Source organism: Enoplosus armatus, chromosome 20, assembly GCF_043641665.1.
Source record: "Enoplosus armatus isolate fEnoArm2 chromosome 20, fEnoArm2.hap1, whole genome shotgun sequence".
NCBI lineage: Eukaryota > Metazoa > Chordata > Actinopteri > Centrarchiformes > Enoplosidae > Enoplosus > Enoplosus armatus.
Window position 1 is genome coordinate 14265664 of NC_092199.1, and position 19745 is coordinate 14285408.

Sequence of the window (19745 nt, forward strand, 5' to 3'; positions counted from 1 at the left end):
CTTCGCAGATCCGAGCAGAGCAGCGCCGTCGTGACTCGCCGGCTGCCACTGCAAGGGAAGGAGAGAACAGGAGGAGGACGAGAAAGAGAGAGAGAAGCTGAGACAGACCAATCGATTACTCTGATACAGAAGAGAGGGGCACTGGGAGAGGAGAGGCGAGGCGGTAGCAGCGTTTTTCCTTACACGTTTGGGTTTAAAAGGAGATTTTCTTTGACTTGTATGGGAGTCTTCTGAAGCATTTGATTCACGTCCTTCCTTTTGAAAGAGAGGACAGCTAATTGAAGGGACAGCTGGTGCAGTTTTGACACATCGAGGACTCTTCTTTCCTCTCCTCTTCAATCAAAGCAGCCAACATTTGGGACTTGGGAGGAGGACCGCTTTTGCATGACAAGTTCAATGTTTACCAAATAATTGATCTCCATTCTGAATGATAATGCTGGACACCAACCATTGCCTGTCCTTTGAACCCTCCCCCCCGGGCTCTCCTCCAATGGGAGAAGACATGGAGAAGGCAGGACTGACAATGGATCATGACAGACATGTCTATCACAGCCTGAAAGAAGGTGGGCGATCTGGAGCCACACATAGTCAGTAGACAAGATATCTGATATGATTTGTGTTTATATGACTCAGTCTACAGGTTCATATCACGACTTTATGGCTTCATATAAGTAGTTAATGGTGTTAAAGATAAGCGACTGGGTTTACTGGCCTATGCAGGAAGGAAGTAGAAGTGGTTATATGCTCTCTCTGATAAAGCTGTTCAATAGAGCAAACCTGACCACTATGTTAAATTAAGGAAGTGTGGGCTGCACACTGCATGTGTAAATTACTGAGTCTGTTTTGTTAAAGTCACATCACATATTCCTTCAGTCTTAAAGGTACCCTGTGGAGTTTTCTTTTATTAATAAATTAATATTTACGTTCAGTGTTACTTCCCAAAGCTCATTGTGTATATCCTTGAGGCCTAAAAAAATTATAAATCTTTCAATGTTGAACATTTTTTTTCATTTTTTTTTCATTTTGAAAACCTCCTTTATGCACGAATATTTACTTGCTAGCAGTCTTCTTCCTCCCTGCCTTTTCTGGCACATTGCTGCATATCTTTGCGCATTACTGCCACCTGTAGATTAGTGGAATAGTGGGAAACCATTGGCAGGAAGATCCACGATAACAAACCAAGCAGGGAGCTGCTCATAAAAACATTGCTCCATAGCGCTGCTAGTGGTCAAAAACTCCACATGGTCCCTTTAACTTATGACCCAACTAAAGCTACTAGCAAATATTTAATACCTATAAGATGTCATTTTCAGGCAGATTGGGCTGCTGCTTTTTTTCAGTTTCTGTAGTGGTGGTGGTGGTGGTGGTAGCCACTGTACATTTTGGAAAAAACAAGAGGAAAACAAACACTGAGAGCTTACAAAAACATCTTTTTCCATCGAAAAGGGGAAAAATCAAGACAAGCCAATGGTGACATAATATCAACAAATTGGAGATACAGCCTAATTTGGAATGGTTTACAGTCAGTGCGACAATAAAATAAGCTTCAGTTTGTTTATAACCAACATTACAAGCATTTCAAGCAAGGGTCAGAGTCATAGATGACTGACTACATATGAAACAAAACATTCCTGTGAGGTCAGAAAAAAAAGGGTAGAAGGAATTTCTACAGTCGCATAAAAACAGCTGATATATAACACTGTCACTGTGCATGCATGACACTACAGCTGCAGTTATTATTCCAGGTCTGCCTTTTGCTAACTGCTAAACTCTTCAAAGCAGGCACACATCATATCTAATGTAAGTGTGTGACAGGAACTGCATAAAGCCATGAAAGCTTTGGGAGTTTGACTCGCCTTCCTTGAACTTTAAGATAATTAGTATTCACCACAACCCTTCTTGTTGTCAGCTGGCTTCCCAGCACAGTGCGGCAGTGCGAAAGCAGTGGGAGTGATTCCAAGGTGTGAATGGCCTTAACCTTGTATTGTTCCTGCCCTCTAGCCTCATTCCATTCTCACTGATGTGTGAGACATTTGCTGTGGTCAGGCGCTGCGTTCATGTCTCTGTTCAACAGATGCAATCAAACTGCGCTACTATGCAAATGATGAGCTCACGCAGGAGAACATTAACAGGCTTTCCAAATACGACATTTCCAACGCCAGTGCCAAGTGTAACGTCGGCGCAGAGCTGTCTGTGATGTAGCTGGGTATGTGACAGTGTGATCATGTATGTTTCCGTCTCCATGTGCCCACTTCCTCACCCAGTGTGGGCGCGTAGCATTCTTCCTTCATGCATGTTGCTATGAGCAGTGTGTGTGTAGGCTTAGCTGTGCCAAGCCTGGGGGTCTTTGGGGACAGTGACGAACTCAGACATGTTTAATCATGTCTAGTGACATGGGCACAGCAGGATTAGCCTAGTTGGCCACCAAGAACTTGGCTCTGCCTCGGTGACCTCTTCCTTCTCCCTCGCTGGCGCCTTTACCTCTGGATCCCTCGTTCCCCACTACTTTTACATGGTCTTGTGCAGAAGTGGACAGTCATGTATGTGACCTTGGTGTCAGTGTGTCTGCAAACTGCAGAAAATATTATTTCACTGTCTCACTATTTAAACAGCTACCATACAACCTTTTGCTGTACAGTATGCTGTAGTTTGTAGCTGCGAGACAGATGTGTTTAAACACTAAACTTTGAAGATTTGATTATTTAGGTATTTAGTTAGGCATTTTATTTATTCATCAGGTTGGAAATATCAAAGGTATGCTGGTTATGGCTTAGCAATGGTAAATTGTTTTTCTCTATTGCAAAATAAATACTACAGATGCAAATACAAAAATAATACTTTTTGACAATTGAAGACATTACGTTGGGTTCCGGTAAATTTTGATGGCCATTTTGTATTGTTGGGGACATTTTATAGACGTAACAATTACTCATTTACTAAAAAGACATTTAAGATGAGTTGATAATTCAAATAGTATTGAGGTGAAGGTGACTTTACACCAAAATATTAAAATTAAGAAATGAAGGTGTGAAAATAGGATGCATTCTGAAACTGAAGCTCTCTCTAACTCTATATTCACTCTGACTTGCATTTTGACTCTATGGCCAGCGGTTGGTAAAGTGGTTAAAAACAGCCATCCTGTTACCAAAAGATCTCAGGCTCGATTGAGCGAGCAAAGTGTCCTTGAGAAAACCAGCAGTCATTCAGCATTGTTTCCTCTGCTTCATCTTAAAGCTGTAAATGTAGTCGTATGTGCCGTCTTTCTGTCTCTCTCCCTCTGTGTTCCTTCGCTCTAACTTTTTATGACTGCGGAGGCCGGTTTTGGCTGTGGCCTAGTATCCCAATAAAACTGCCCTGCCTTTTCATCCCTTTCTTAAATTAACCAAAATGGCCCTCAAACCTGATTTAGATGAAGGCAATGTCGTATTTAATCATCAGCATCGCTACTGCTATGTTTACATGAACACATGAGACCAGGTTACTGACACACTATCAGTATAAAGGTTGTCCCTTATACTTATGACAACAATGCAGAGCTTACTTTATGGTTATGATTCTACTACAAACAATTTCTGGCCTCCATATTTGTTTGATGTCCATACGTGTATGTTATTTGGTGATATTTTAGTTGTTATAACTGTACTGTACTGATTTGGTTTCCCCACATCAGCCTACAGTTTCAACACCATTGCAGCTTTTCACACTTAGCATCTTCACTAGCATGTATGAGGTGTCACTGTTAGACTTGTGAGTTTCAAACCACTGAGAAAATGGGTTTAATGACGACTGACGCTATCATTTTTGAGTCTTGTTATTGCTATCGTCTTTACTTGCCAATTCAGTTGGTTGATAAACTGGTGATAACAGCCATAACAAGCCACTGTGGCCACTGGACTAAACAGTGTCACTAAACTGTGTGTGTGTGTGTGTGTGTGTGTGTGTGTGTGTGTGTGTGTGTGAGAGTGAGAGTGAGAGTGAAAGAATATGAGAAGGGAGCACGGAGTTGTGAGGCTGGGATAGAAGGAAAGTGTAAGATCTCAGATCCCAGAATAAACCTCTTCCCTGGAAGTGCCAAGTGGCCCGGCATCTTATCCTGCACTCTGCCATGGCACGGTCAGAGTGTGTCTTTGTGTGTGTTTTTGTATTTGTGTGCAGATTCAGGCAGCACGTGAGTCTCCTAAGTGTTTGCCAGTGTGTTTGGCGCTGAGGGAAAACGAATCTCTTCGCTGTGTGCAACATATACATGAACTTGCCTGGCTGTGTTTAGGTTTCTGTGTTTACGTTGCTGACTGTGAACTGACGTGTTATTGCTTCCAGAGGGGAGTCTCTAGTGCTAGACTGATCCCTCAAGATGTAGAGCATACACACTTGTAAATATAACAGAGGGGAGCTGGGATCGCCAGCGAGGATCTAGAGCCAAGGACTGACATTTAGTTGCACACAGGCTCTGACGTGAATTCCTGGGACTCGCAGTGTTTTCTGTCCAGGCCTGGATTGTTTGTCATAACAGAGTGCTAACACAAAGAAGTAGCTTCGCAGGACAGCTAACTGGTTAGCTAGCCTGCGAGCACCAATGATGTCACTTTGTTAGTGGGAAGGAACAGGTGCTGCCTGTGTAGCAGACACAACCCTGGCCCGAAATGCTTGGGAAGCCTCAGTGGTGCGTTACACTTCACACACACACACACACACACACACACACACACACACACACACACACAGTGACAGCTGGTACATATAAAAGAAGAGTCTCAGCTGAGTGGAGCTGAGCTGAATGTCTGTGTTAAAATAGTATTTGGTGTAAAAACATGTTCATTCCTTCCTCTGATTTGATCAAACTCTGTAAACTTAAAACCAAGATGAACGGTAAGTATCACATCAAGTGTCACATTTTCAGTTTTAAAATGGAAGCAGGCTGCTGCCAACAAGCACAGTGAAAGTATAGAGTAGTGTCACTGACTTATCGACCTCAGAAAAACCAGCTTACCACAAACATGTAGCTGTCCTGTACATTGGCAATGGTCAGTGATGTGTTTGTAGTTGTTTCTGCTCACTTCCCTAAATCCCCACCATGTTGCAATGAAACTGACACTGCAGTAAAAGATGAAATACAATGCACTTCTGCACGATCCTGCAGCTGTTTAAATCGTTATTCTGTAAAAGTCTTCATCTTGTTTCTAATTTAACATTAAATTACGATTATGGGGCTAGAATGAGAGCTAATAAGCTTTCAGTCCAAGGATCGAGTTGTTTTACTTTAAAAGGTACCAAGACGAGAACGACTGTGCTACACAATGCACAACTGAAATATTGTGTGCAGAAAGGTCAAACATGGTCCAACCCCCTTTGTCCAGCACTGTGTTCCTTAAAGCTCTCTTTCCAGACCTCTGTCTTATGTAACAAGTGCTTCCTGTTTTGAAATGACGGCGCAATATGCACTATTTGTTTTTCTTCTCATCTACTCTCAAATCGAGGCTGGTCTTGTTTCAGTCTGTACTGTAGTTGTTCTTTTTTTTTTTCTTCCTCTGCTGCTTTCTCTCATCTTTTGCTGTGCTTGCTTTATCTCTCTTAGTGATTCTTTGATTAATGATGACTGTTCTTCACACACATCTGCGCAGACTTGGCACTCAGACATGAAAAAAAAAAAAGTCCTGAAACAGGAAGTGTGTAGTACTCTGCTCACGCCCTCCTTGTACCCGCCTCCTCTGTAGCTTCAGAAAAAGCACTAAAGAAGGGGGAAATGGGAGGCTGAGTTGGGTCCTCTTCATGTCAGCCCAAAGTCATCTGGGTTCCAGTGAATGGTTATTTACCTAAATGTGGCAGATGGACTACTGATCAGTGGGCAATAAGCAAGCTTTAAGACCTCGGAGCTGCAGTTTCTTATTCTCACCGGCCGTCACTGACTCGCTCTTCTCCTCTTTCTCCCCCCTCACCACCTCTGTCTCCATGCAGTCCTCCAGCTCAAACTCCAGCAGAGACGCACACGAGAGGAACTGGTCAGCCAAGGGATCATGCCACGTAAGTCTCAGCCTGAAGTCTGCGATTCTCTGCTTTTTCTGTATCCTGCAAATGTGCAATGTGGTTACATTTTAATGTTTACATACATATGGTATGTTATTACATCTACAGCCAGTGATGCCCATGCTCAATACACACTACAGAAAACTGACTCAGTCTCACCCAAAGGTAGTTTTTATTTAGTGTATGGAAGGTCTTAGTATTATGATGCCATATAGAAATCTATGATGACAACTAGGACAGTGTGTCTATTCCTTTGAGCTGAGGTCAAAGTGCTAACCCTTTCCTGATTAGCATCAGACAGCATGTCAGACCCTGTCAGAGATTGAATGAGTGGCTACTAACGCTGAGCTATATGTGTATGGTCGATTGATACACAAGCTAAATGGGCCCCGTGCTGTGACATATCTGATTATCCTTGTCTGCTATACAGGATATGTTCTCACTGTATCTTACTGTGTGTTTTGAGTATCTTCAGGGAACACAATGTTATGAATGCTGAGACTTTTTTGCATCCATTTTTTGGCTGAAAATGTCAGCCTATCGGCATGCGTTATCGGCATGAGTGTGTACGTTCTGCGTGTGTCAAATTTGGTGGTGTCTTTGCACCATTTTGTGTTATCAAATAGGGCAGCTTCCTCTTCTGTATCCACTTCCTGTTTCAGAGTTCCGCACCTCACAAGAGGCTGAGATATTTTTAAAAAATGTTCCTTTGTTTCTGTGCAGAATGTTTTCAAGAAGCCTCTTCGTAAGAAGAGAGATGCACTGAATATTCTAGATGAGTCTCAAGTAGGGGAGATAGAGGGGTTATTAGAGGTTATCCAAAATGAAAAAAGGTAGTGTGGGAATTAGAAACTGTTCTTTTTTGGATCCTTTAAAAGCTGGACTGTTTACTGTTGTATACTATCACTGCTGTTGCAGTAATGAGCAACCCTGGGTGGATTAGTTAGCATATCAGCCCACTAAAAATGCACTTAAAGTAACTAACCTGGCTCACTTTGCATTAAAAGCATGGTACAGGTAGTAAAGGTAATGGTTTAAGTATGGATTAGGCGTGAAATAATGCACTGGAGAGGACACTCAGACCAGGTACTTGTTTTAGTGGGCAGCATGGAGTCTTTCATTCGACATTACATTAGACCATTTAGAAGTTACAGTAAATCTGTCTGTGGCCTCCTTATGCAACAGGCCTCATGCCAGACTGTTGAATTAGGATAAGCATGAACTGGTGGAATATTTCACTCTCAAGCTCCTCTTCTGTGGAGATACAAAGAGACAAATTACATAAAGAGGGAGAATGAGAAGGCTTGGGTTTATCAGAGATTCATCAAAGATTGTGTTTACTCTCAAGGTGATGTTTTCCTCAAACAGAGGATTTTTAAAAAGAGCCCCCATTGTGACTGTTGCCTCGAGACGCTGCAAGGTAGAGCCAAGGCTGTTCGCCTGTCAAGGTCCCTGTTGAGTATAGGGCAGTAAAGATCATGCTCAGATAAATGGGTAAATAAGCAATAACAATACAGTTATACGGTGTAGTAATTCAAGAAACAAAATGTGACCTCTTGAAAGTTAGATATTGATCCACTAATGAAAAAAAGATTTGTAAAAGATGTGTATGTGTCAAAGGATTCCATTTCCTTTTTACGTGTCCAGATACACAATACAGGTGTTGTTTGTATTGTTTCTGTTAATTGCAAAAGTGTAATATAATGATTGATTTGGCAGTCATGAAGGCCAGGTGTTCAGACATTCAATGAAATAACAATTGTATACCTGTGGTGAAACAGAATATCACGTCAGTTAAAGCTGCATTATGAGATGGATTGCATTAACCTAAAACCAAGCAATAACAGGGGCACTCAAAGGCAATAGAAAGTCACATCCAACAGTGGAAGTACTATGAGATATTGACATGCTGACAATTAGAAATCGGTGTTTCAAATGCATCTACTTTGGAAAGTGTTTTTGAAAACTGATGTTTTGTCAACACCTGTTGTTTTGAAAACAAAAGGCCAATATGAGACTGATATATTGACAAACTGATATCAGTCAAACCCTTCTTTCATGAGCAAGAAATATTTTGTTCACTTTTTCTCAAGTGATTCAAATAGTGACAGGATCAGCTGACCAGTCATCTGTGTTGTGTTGTGATCTTGACTGTTCTCTTCGAACGTCAGGAGTTGTGACATGAGGAGTGCCACCCACCCCCACCCGATGGCACACATACAGTTGACGCCCCGCCTGTAGCCAGAATGTCCACACTCACACACCATTGACAGGGATTTCACCAGCTCTTGACCAATCAGATGCCTGCTACGTTGCATCATTGTAACTGCCAATGCCCTTCTAATATCCTTCCCCAAACAGAGTGCACATCTTTGTTTGTGTCTGTTTAGCTTTCTGACTCTCACCTTGACATTTAAACTAATTCAACTAATTCATTAAACTGAATTATGAATAAGAGATGGAATAAATGATACAAAGTCTGTCCGCAACAGGGTTGAGGAGTTATTGTAGCACAATTGGCCTTTGAAATAGTTTGGGTAGTCTGCTGTCTACAAATCTCAAAATGCACCATGAAAGTCAGCACACATGGTTTAAAATAACCATAAAACTATCTTGAAGCGGGGCTATTGTGCTGATGTAGAAAAGTATGTAAGAGTTTAATCAGGATATCATATTTGGCATGCAAAAAGGTTTTGCTACATTAAACAGGTTATGTGTGTTGGAGTTTTGACACTCACTCAAATCAATTAGTGCCTCTTTTCATGTGTGTAACACTGACTTAATGACAAAAAAAATCTGCAAAAACTTCTATCCTCTGTTCAAACTAAGTGAAAGAATACGTGGAAAAACTGTATGGAATGACGTGACCAACTGAGCTCCCAGAAGGCAGTATGGTAACAATTAGGCTCGTGAAAGTGCTGAGTAAAGGTTTGGGAAAGCTCTGGTCATGGTTACAGTCATGCGGTTCCTGGAGGTTTGTCTGCATATGTGCTCCCTTAAAACCTAAACTTACCTAAGCTAAGCCGCCACCACCACTGACTACTACAACACTTCCTGCAGCTGCAGGAACACAACAATAACATGACTGGGATCTGAACAGCATAGTAACAGGCCAAAGAAATCAATCGCAGTTGCAGTTTTCTTAGTGATAACAGAGGTGGCTTTCACTGCAGAAATGTTTTTCTTGCACACACAGCATGCGGCAGCAGCCCATCAGCCTCCTGAGCTGTCATCAGAGTGCGGGGGTTCAAAATAGCACTCCTGACCTTCTCGTCCTGTAGCCACTTCTGCTTTGAGTCTGTCTTCCTCTATAGCTGTATCTGTTCTCACATTTTCACTTGCTGAAAGGAGCATCACGACTCCCATCAGAGCCTGTGGGAGCTGTATTCATCTCCCTCTCTCCACCACCCCCCATCCCCCACCATCCCTCTCTCCATGCAGCACTGAAGAGCCCAGCAGCCTTTCACGAACAGCGGAGGAGTCTGGAGAGAGCAAGGGTGAGTGTCTTAAGTAGGAGTTTCCTGGTTTCTCAGTGGACTTGCTTTGTTGAAGCATCATTTACAGTATGTATAAACAGCATAGATCACAAAGCACTATTGTCAGTACAGACACTTACCTGCTTACAGGACGTAACAAGTCGAAACCTTTGATGGCATACAAATAGTAGTAAGGTAGCTTTCTTCAGGTAAGGCACGGACCAAAGTTTTAGCAACTTTGCATGATGGCAGCAAGAGGGAGACCTGAACTTTGGTAGAGATTTAATTTCATAATCTGCATCTAGTCTGTTATACTCTATAACTGTTTTTCCCCAGACCGAGGACTATCTGAAGAGGAAGATCCGGAGTCGTCCTGAGCGCTCTGAGCTGGTCAGGATGCACATTCTGGAGGGTGCGTTTTCACCTAAAAATGGAACTGTACTTTTAGACTCAAAAGAGTTTCATTCTACAGAAGTGTTGAATGAAAGGTTTAACATATGTGAAATACATGAACCTTACATGAACCACACAGTAAACAAAACAGAACCAGTTCCATGTTATGAGGTAAATGTAGAGTTCTTAGTGCCAATTTACAGAGTTAAACTGTAAATTGGCACTGCATAAGTATCATAAAACTCATTATATTTTAAAATTCATATATTTGTATTAAAAATGTTTTCAAATATAAGGTGTAAGATGAAGTGGCATCTTTGTTTGCGCCATGTATTTTTAAGTTTGGTGTATCAGTTTGACTTGATGCTGTCACTTAATTAATTTTCTTGTTAAACTAGCAGCTGCTTTGGTTTGGTTTTTAAACTGAGCATTAATTCAAATCCAGGAAGTGCTAAAAGGAGTCTTAAAACTCAGTATCTGAAATTCAAATTCCTGTCTTTATGGATCTCCTGAAAATGTTATATAATGGATTGTGCGTCGATGTACATCTTGTGTTTACAAAGCACTCGCTCACTTTTAGCTGTAAAATGAATGACTTGACGCATGTTATCCTGCTGTGTCCTCCGCAGAGACGTCGGCAGAGCCGTCCCTGCAGGCCAAGCAGCTGCAGCTGAAGCGAGCGCGACTGGCCGACGACCTCAACGACAAGATCTCCCACAGACCAGGTCCCATTGAACTGGTTCACAAGAACATCCTGTCCGTCGACTGCCCTGTGCACTCACCACTGGGTAACTACACGCATACCTCATGACATTCAAATAGTCGCAGTTTGCAGACTGCTCGCTGTCTAAATGTCCTCAAAAAGAAGTAAAACGTGCACACATTTAATAAGAACATTCAAAACACAAACTCATATTTACAATCATTAAGTCACATTACAGTCACACACATAAACTCATGGACACTATAGCAATCACATAAATACAACACCTTCAAACATGATATAATGCATCCAGATTACAACATTTAAGAAAACATGCAGTACGACTGGTACAGAAGAAACAAAACAATACAATCTTTTACTTTCAGACCGAACACAAAGTGAATATTTTCGCCTGGCTTAATTGACAGATGCTTGCTGACTGTATTGGAGCCACACATCTTAGGGATGAGTCCAGGTGTTGTACTCAGGTTAAAACATGTTCACCTCTGAGTTGCCATTATACCACTGACTTCAATTGCACCATCTCTAAAATCGAATTTCCGTTCTGTCTAAACACACCTTTAGCTGTGTAATTACAACATCCACACTCTTGTAATACGGTATTTTTCTTACTACAGGTTGCATCATCGTACTGCTTGTGATGCCATAAAAACTAAAACACACAACTTTTGACTAACAGCTCTGCTACACAAATGACGCAACAACTATGTTTGGACATAGTCCTGTTTCGAAACATGGTAGGACGTACAGTGTTGTACAACTTCTCTGAAACAAATCATCGCTGTTGGGCAATCTGCTAAACAGCAATGACTTTGTTGGACTGTGAAACACATTTTGAGGAGGCCAGGGATTGAACAGTTTTGCCCTCTGGCCATGGTGGCTGGGAAAATTCCCAAATTCATGAGCCACTTTCATCGTTTTACTGGCCACAGAGGTTTATAACAGACCACCATGAGATGCCACGGTAACCCTGCTGTTTGATTGAATCTGAAAATATTTGTTCTCCGTCACAGATTCTCCAAAGGGAGCCGGGGGAGAGAGCTCGTCTTTAGATGAAGACAGCAGTGACGCTCTGTCACCCGACCAGCTAATCAATCACGACTCTCCTCTGAGTGCCGTCCCTCAGCTGTCCCCCCCTGATGTGCTCACCCAGAACGGGGACATGTCCCCCCCACAGGTAGGATGACGCAGGATTTCATTTGAATTATGGGTCACTTCAACTTGAACTTATTCAAACAAAACAAAAGTTATGGCGAAACATGATCACACTATTAACAAGAGTAATATCTTCTCAGTTCATTACACAGTCCCCTCCACCTCCACCGCCTCCTCCGCCACCTCCTCCCCAGGTGAACGGGTCAGACTTCTCCCCACTCCCAAAATTGACAAATGGGACGACGGTGACCTCAGCAAACTCCCGCCCCTCTACTGGACACATCAAGGTGTGGAAACGCGGGTCATTTTCCTCTCTTCACATAAACATGGAACCATGAAATGTTTCCCTGTTTTGATTTCGATCCTGCAGATTTGATGACTTATGAATAAATCTGACCTTAATCTCTATTTGTGGAGCAGCTATAACTGGCTAACCCTCCCTCATCTCTTCATTTCCTTACTTCCTCCTCCCCGACCCCATTTCTCACGGTTTCTGTCAGCAGTCTCAGGCTAAGACGAGTTCAGACCGTCCTCCACAGAGACCCAAGAAACCAAAAGACAGCAAACCCAAGGTCAGCAAGCTCTATGTTTCGTTTTCATTTGATCAGGCGCTGACGCAGTATTTTACGGGTCTGATTGGATTCAAAGAATATTCATCCACAACAGTCAAATGTGCGAAGTTGTCAGCACATATTTTTTAGGCTTTAAGAGTTTAAGATTGTGTTTGTCAGATTTAACAGAGGAACGGAGTTCATCACTCATCTAGTCATCTAGCTCTGCCTGTGGTTTTGGTGTTAGTTCTCTCAGAGTCAGAGGGGTGTCAAGGCTTCTCTCTAGACTCAAAGTTTTGACATTTAACAATCATACAAGGAGAAATCCATCGTAGAAGGGGAAGAGATACAGCTTTCTGCAACTACATTATCCTCAATTCACCAGAATACAGACTCGCTTTTTCTGAACAGGAAATACTTACTTTGGCTGTAGTTGTGTTATTACTGATCTTTCCACCTTCATGTTCTGAATGCACATACACTTGAGTTGTCAGAACATAACGTATGTAGACCAAGACAAGGCAGGATGTCCCACATTGATGGTATCTAATAGTGTAAAAGTATAAAAGAATTGAGTTGTCCCTCAACCTTCTCGTCTGCTGGGTGTAGGTGAAGAAGCTCAAGTACCACCAGTACATCCCCCCAGACCAGAAGGCAGACAAAGAGCGTCCGCCCCAGATGGACTCGTCCTACGCGAAGCTCCTCCATCAGCAGCAGCTCTTCCTGCAGCTGCAGATCCTCAACCAGCAACAGCAGCACTACAACTACCACACCATCCTGCCCGCCCCTCCCAAGTGAGTTTCAAGCATTACACACAACAGTGTGGCTGTGGTGTGGAAGTGGTTTTAAGCGAAGAGTAAACTAGTTTGCCACCCTTCTTTTTCTTCCTCGTATGAAACCAGAAAATTCATTTCTGCAGCACAGTCCTGCAGGCAGTTTCCATTATGACTTACTGTCTTCTCCTGTCTGTTGTGCTGTAGCTCGTTCCTTCCACATTAGTGGTTTTTGGGTGAGTCTATAGAGCCTGCAGCTTGAAACAGAAGTAGTTGACATAGTTGGCTTGACAAAAAAAAAAAGTGTGATTTTATAATATGTTTAGTTTTCAAATATTAGATTATTGATGTAATAAAACTTCAAATGTCAATGATGAAACCTATATGTTGTGGTTTTTGGTTTTGTGTTGATGTATTTAACTAGAATCAGAAACCCCTCCCAAAAAAGTAACTTTGGAGAAAGAAATCGTCAATTTCAAAAATGCTGTACAGAATCTTTTACATCTTTAAACATCATTTTTCACATTTACCACCATTACATTTGCGTGACCCTGCGACCTGGCTTCAGTCACAGCATTCGATATTCATACTTAACTGTTTTCTGCCTCCCCTCAGGCCACCAACTGAGCAGCCCCCCACAACCAACTCTGGTCCTTCTCCCTCCCGCAGCGTTCCCACAACGACCACCCCTGCCCCCTCCAATCAGAGTGGGACTGCCCGTCAGAGCCAAACTGCAGTGGGAGGAGCCAAACCAACCACTCTGCCAGCCAACCTGGATGAGTTCAAAGTAAGTTAGCTTTGCCCAGTGTCAGAAATGTACCTGCCAAGAATATTTCAACTAAATATGTTTTATATAGTAAAAAAAATACTGCCATTTATTGAAGGAGAACAGGTGTTAAAACTAATACAAATGATCCAGTCTGTAAATTTGAATTTTAGGTCAAAGTTTGTGAACATGTTAACAGACACCCTGTCTAAATTTGAATCCATTTTTATCATCTCAAAAATGTACTGCAAAATACACAGCTCAGATTGTTTCATTTGAACATTTGCTGGATGCATCGAGGTCAAAGTGTACAATATTTTCCAAGTAAAAGGGGAAAAAAACATAATGTTGTGGAAATGTTCCTTCCTTTAATCATTTTGTGACCTCTTCAGATTGGGACCCACTGGCCTAAATAATGTTCTGCTGAACTGAACTTTTCCTCCCTGAACAATTTGTGTTTTTGTCATTTGCATATCAGCTATTCTGTTCTCTTTCACTGCCTGCTAAGTGACTACTGGTCTGGTTTCTCATCCTCCAGGTAGCTGAGTTGAAACAGGAACTGAAATTGCGTGGTTTGACCGTCTCAGGAACCAAGAACGATCTCATTGAGAGGCTCCGCAACTACCAGGAGCAAAATGGCGGCACCGCGGCAGTTTTGAAAAATGGCATATCGCAGCCCAGCCAGCACAGCGCGACCTCAGCCGCTAGCACCATCACATCCTCTCCAACCACAACTGCCACCCCTGACCACCAATCAGGAGAGGGTATGTTTAAGTTAGCTTTGTCATCATTGGCTCAGGTGGTTCCAGGGCGGGTCATGCGATTTGGCAGCACCAGCTCCAGCCCTCCGGTGTCCCCCACTCCGTCTGAGAGGTCGTTGGCCGGGATGAGTCCAGATGAGACGAGCTGTAATGGAGACATGTTTGGAGAGATGGTGAGATCTTTATGTGAAGCAATGATTGTTAAATTAGTGTCTTTTTGTTAAGGACACTGGTAAATAATTGAACATATTCATTTAAGCCTTTTCCTAACATTCTCTTCTTGTTTTGTTGTCCCTCAGGTGAGCTCTCCCCTGACCCAACTCACCCTACATCCATCTCCTCAACACCCATCAAACCTCTCTCCGCGCTCACAGCCTCTCTCTAAGGTCAAAGACGAGATCCAGAGCACATGCAGCCTCTCCAGGCCTTCGCCCGCCTCATGTCAGTCTCCAGAGCCCCTGACTGGAATAGACACATTAGACAAGGACATGATGCTCCAGGAGAAGGACAAACAGATCGAGGAGTTGACCAGGATGCTGAGGCAGAAGCAGAGGCTGGTGGAGACCCTCAGGTCCCAGCTGGAGCAGGGCAAAGTGGCAGGTGGAATAGTGTTGGAGAAGGATGGAAGTGAGAAGAGAACATCCCCAGAGGTTAAACTTCAAACTCTGATAAAAGCCTCAGCCATTCAGCCCCCCACTCTCCCCAATGGTATCGTGGTGAAGGTGAAGAAGGAGGTGGAGTCTGAGGAGGGGATGGAGGGAGTAACAGAGGAGGCCCAGGCAAAGAAACTGGCCCAGCCGATGCAGTGCTCTCAGGAGACTCTGCTCAGGCTGCAGCAGATTCATCGGCTGCAGGTCCAACAAGCTGAACAGCAGAAACAGACGCTGCAGCAGAATCAACTGCAGAAAGTGGCAGAGGCTAAGTCGAACCCTCAAAAACTACAACAGCAGAAGAAAGAAGCCCAAATCCTTCTCCAGCAGCAGCAGCAACTGCAGCAGCTCATCATACAGCAAACCCAACAGAAACAGCTCCAGGCCCAGCAGAAGTTAGCACAGCAGAAACTTGCCCAACAGAAACTGAGTCAACAGAAGCTAGTGCAGCAGAACCAGCTCAAACAAACTCCAGGGCAAGTTCAACAGAGCCAGCAGAAGAACCCGGTTCAGCTAAAGCAGGTTCAGGTGCAGGTCCAGAAGCCTGCGATGAACCAAACCCAGCAGAGGAGGCAGCTGAGGGCTCAGCAGAGGCAGCAGCAGAGGCAGCAGACGGCAGCTGGCACCACACAACAGGTAATGTCGCAGCAGCAGCCCCATATAATGAAACATATTCACCACATTTAACACCAACATCATCAGCCCTCTTAAGGTGCTGGCTAATAATTTGAAGCTTTCATTTAAATAAAATGTATTCAAGTTTTAATGCCACTGAAACAGAGAAACGTACTGCTTGGTTTCCAGGTGGCCCCGGTCTTCATCAACCAGCAGAACGGCACTCAGATCCACACTCAGGCCATTTCATTAGACCTCCTCAAGGCGAATGGCACGCCGACACTGGTCACTGACAGCAACGGCAACCACTACCTGATCGCTCTCACCAATCACACCACCGACGGACAGAATGGAGTGTCCTCATTGGCCAAAACCAACGGACGCATCACACTGCAGGTACTGTACGACTATTCTTTGGTGGACGGTGCAGCGTTAATAATCTGTGATAAAACATTTACCTGCAACTTTCTGTGCTTCTTTTAGAGATTGCAGTCGACTCCAAGTAAACTCTCCAGCACTGACAGCCAATCAAAAGAGCAGCCACAGGCCGAGCCTGTCAGACAGCCAATCAAAAAGGTACAACAGAGACTATATGTATGTATGTATGTGTGTGTGTGTGTGTGTGTGTGTGTGTGTGTGTATTATATATATCATATATATTATATATATATATATATATATATATATATATATATATATATATATATATATATAATATGTAGTGCTGCCACAAGGTGTCTCCCCTAACACAGTTTAAAGTCATCTAAATCAAACGGACTGTAGACTGATGAAATGTGAAACTGCCTGTTATTCAGAAATAAGATTTAAGTAGCCAATCAAAACGATGTATTCAGCATGTCGGTGTCTGCTGTTGTACAGTCTGAATATGTCTTCATGGCTCTCTTCACTTCACAGGGACAGAAGGCGGGGCTGCACCTGGACACCAATGGCGTGCCACAACCCAGTCTGTCAGTCACCGCTCCGCCCAATCTGCAGCCTTTCTTTGACGACATGTCAGACAGTGAAAGCCAAAGCAACTTAATCTCCTCTCTCAAGGTAACGCCAACTCCTCCTCCTCCTTCACTCCTGATTGTTCCCATCGCCATGTCATCTCTACTGCTCAGGCTTCTCCACATGTTGTAGACTCCAGTAACTTTTTTCCTGCCTGTTTCTTCTCTTCTCTTTTCATTCCATCACTTCATCCTGGCAGAGAGAGGAGGTGTGTCCGCCTTACGACCGGCACACACTGTTCACCCCTCCCTCTCCCAAACCCAACACCTCCCTTCCTACTCAACGCTCCAAAGTATGTCCTCTTTCCATCTCTCCTTTAGTGTTCTGTTTCTGTCTGCTCCTCCATGATCCTCCTCTGCTGCTCCCACTGAGCTGTGTGCTCATTTCACTGAGAACTTAGAAGGCAGTTGGAAAGTTTTGGGCAGAGAGGTTGCTGTGGTGTTGGCTTGGATTTACTGTGTGATGAAACGCAGCTGAATGTGTGCAGGTTTTTTGTCTTTGAAAAACTATAATGAAAGCTAATTTTACTGAATTGTTGCATATCTATCTGCAAATGAGCAGAGCAATTTAAACGGCTGAAATTCTTTTTTGATTGATAATAATATTATTTCATGTAATATTGCTCTAAGTTCATAAAGTCCAGTCATTTTTATACATAATATCATATATTTCATATGCCAAATATGCCAAATGACCACTGTTTTAGAAAAAGAAAGAAATGCTGCATTTAGTTTAAGGTATAAGATCATGTGATCTACATCTGGTCGGTTTGTCTGTTGTGGAGAAGCCTGTGTTTATAGTTGGTGGCTGACGGATAACATCCGCTCTCCTCTGTTAGCAGGAGAATGGCGTGAACAGTCAGCAGATGGACGACCTGTTTGACATCCTGCTGAAGAGTGGAGGTAATAAACTCTGTTAAAACCGTCAATGAGAGGAAGACATCACGAGTCTGTCGTCTCCTGTGCTGATGACATTTCTCTCTCTCTGTCCTCCTTCAGAAATCCCCGGCTTCAAGGCCAACCCTCTCCACTCTGACCCGCCCTCCCCATCTTCTACCCCGTCTCCCCTCCACCTCTCCCCTCCCACTCCTACTGAGCCCCTCATCTCCCCTCAGCCTTCTGTGGGAGAGCCCTGCACAGGCAGCGGACGCCTGGAAGACTTCCTGGAGAGCACCACAGGCGCCCCGCTGCTGGGAGTGGAGCCCGACGGCGGCCTGACGCTGATCGACGACCTCCACAGCCAAATGCTGAGCACGCCCAGCATCCTGGACCACCCTCCCTCCCCCATGGACACGTCCGACCTGGGCTTCTCCCCCCACTCTACGGGGCTGGACTTTGGCGACCCCACCCTGGACAGCATGGACTGGCTGGATATCTCCATGGTGGGGAGCACCGGCGGAGGGAGCGGGGGCAGCGGAGGAGTGAGAGGAGGAGGAGGAGGAGCGGGAGCTGGTGACGGGGGGACGAGTCTGACCCCGCTGGCGCCGCACACTCCACCGAGCGTCTTCTCCGCCGATTTTCTGGACAGCACAGACCTGCAGCTGCACTGGGAGTCGTGTCTGTAGCCCGGCACTCGGATGGACTCGTGCTGGCTCACACTGTGTACAGGCTCCGACTTTATTTCATGCACATACAGAAACCTTTTCTATGCTGTCTCTACCACTGCGGGGGTCACTGGCACATGCAAACGCACACACACGCACACACACACACACATTTACACCGTTTGCCCTGTCTTTCACTGGCTGTTACCTTATCCTGTATGCAGGATGAGATGAAATAAGAAGGAGACATAGAAGTTAATTTCATAGAAAGGACTTGGAAGTGAAGTGGACATTTTGAAATTTAATTCTATGGGGATCCATACGGCAGACTGTTCCTTTCCTGTGTCCTGACCTGCACTGTAACCAGGTTAAGGTGAACCAGCAGGAACCTGTAATCCTGCTGGTCACTGTAATACAACATTTCAACCCTTGGAAAGAGTTTGACAGATTAGAGCTGAGGAGGGGGACTGTCAGTGACGTTTACTCGCGCTCCTCGAGAACGCAGAGTGTGTGTGTGCCAGTGCCTCCTAAACTTTGCACTTATGCTGAATCTGATTGGTTTAAAGGGGGGGGGTGTTCAGGTCAACAGCCGGATCTTAACGCCGTGTGACAGCCACCGTGTGTTATGTTGATCAGCTGAGCCGTTGATGGTGTGAAAAGAAAAGGCAGCTGTTGGTGACCTCGTCGCCTCACCATGGCAACCTGAACCCCGCCCACACTAGTCAAATAACACAACCGTCATTGGTTGAGAGTTGCTATCGAAATGAACCATATCAGTGGCAACAGTTTGAATTGAAGCCTCAGTGGAGGTTGCGTATTATTGGTAACATTATGGTAGACCACTATGTATTGCTGTATATGGGGTGTATATTATCAATTGTCCATATGACTATTTTTCTTAGCTGGTTGCTTTAGAGTCGAGCTAGCCGGCTGGGGAACATAGGGTGAGGGCGGGGCTTCCAAAACACTTGGACCTTGTCATTTTTTAAAGAAAAAAAGTTACAAAAATAAACATACTAGAAAAACTCAAAAGATGCGTTTGGTTTTCTTTTACATGGTCACAACAAATGAACATATAACGTAGTTAATTATAATAATTAGTTTACAAAGAGCAAAGAGATTGCTTTATTCTTATTGATTAATTTCTTCATTATTTATTCGATCATCAGTGACCTGCTCTTCTGTTACTTTCTGGTTTAAATAATCCTGGTGATAAAGAGAGAGGCCACAAGAGGGCGCCATTGTAAAGAAATCAGCTGTCTTGAATACAAATTTGGCTGCACTGTTAGATTTTTTTTTTTTTTTG

General features: G+C 43.8%; 1 protein-coding gene across 3 annotated transcripts in view; it reads left to right on the top strand.

Moving 5' to 3' along the window:
* mrtfab (myocardin related transcription factor Ab) overlaps positions 1-19465 on the top strand; it is a 37453-nt gene extending 17988 nt beyond the window's left edge. For all 3 annotated transcript variants that reach the window (XM_070926603.1, XM_070926605.1, XM_070926604.1), the window contains 17 exons: positions 5953-6018; positions 9463-9518; positions 9834-9909; positions 10520-10678; positions 11628-11791; positions 11910-12056; positions 12270-12341; positions 12930-13114; positions 13709-13880; positions 14398-14793; positions 14920-15906; positions 16075-16281; positions 16369-16461; positions 16801-16941; positions 17096-17188; positions 17735-17798; positions 17895-19465. In XM_070926603.1, coding sequence (XP_070782704.1) covers positions 5953-6018; positions 9463-9518; positions 9834-9909; positions 10520-10678; positions 11628-11791; positions 11910-12056; positions 12270-12341; positions 12930-13114; positions 13709-13880; positions 14398-14793; positions 14920-15906; positions 16075-16281; positions 16369-16461; positions 16801-16941; positions 17096-17188; positions 17735-17798; positions 17895-18460 — 3644 coding nt within the window. In that variant the 3' untranslated portion in view covers positions 18461-19465. The remainder of the gene's footprint in view (positions 1-5952; positions 6019-9462; positions 9519-9833; positions 9910-10519; positions 10679-11627; positions 11792-11909; positions 12057-12269; positions 12342-12929; positions 13115-13708; positions 13881-14397; positions 14794-14919; positions 15907-16074; positions 16282-16368; positions 16462-16800; positions 16942-17095; positions 17189-17734; positions 17799-17894) is intronic.
* Positions 19466-19745: the final 280 nt, after the last annotated feature.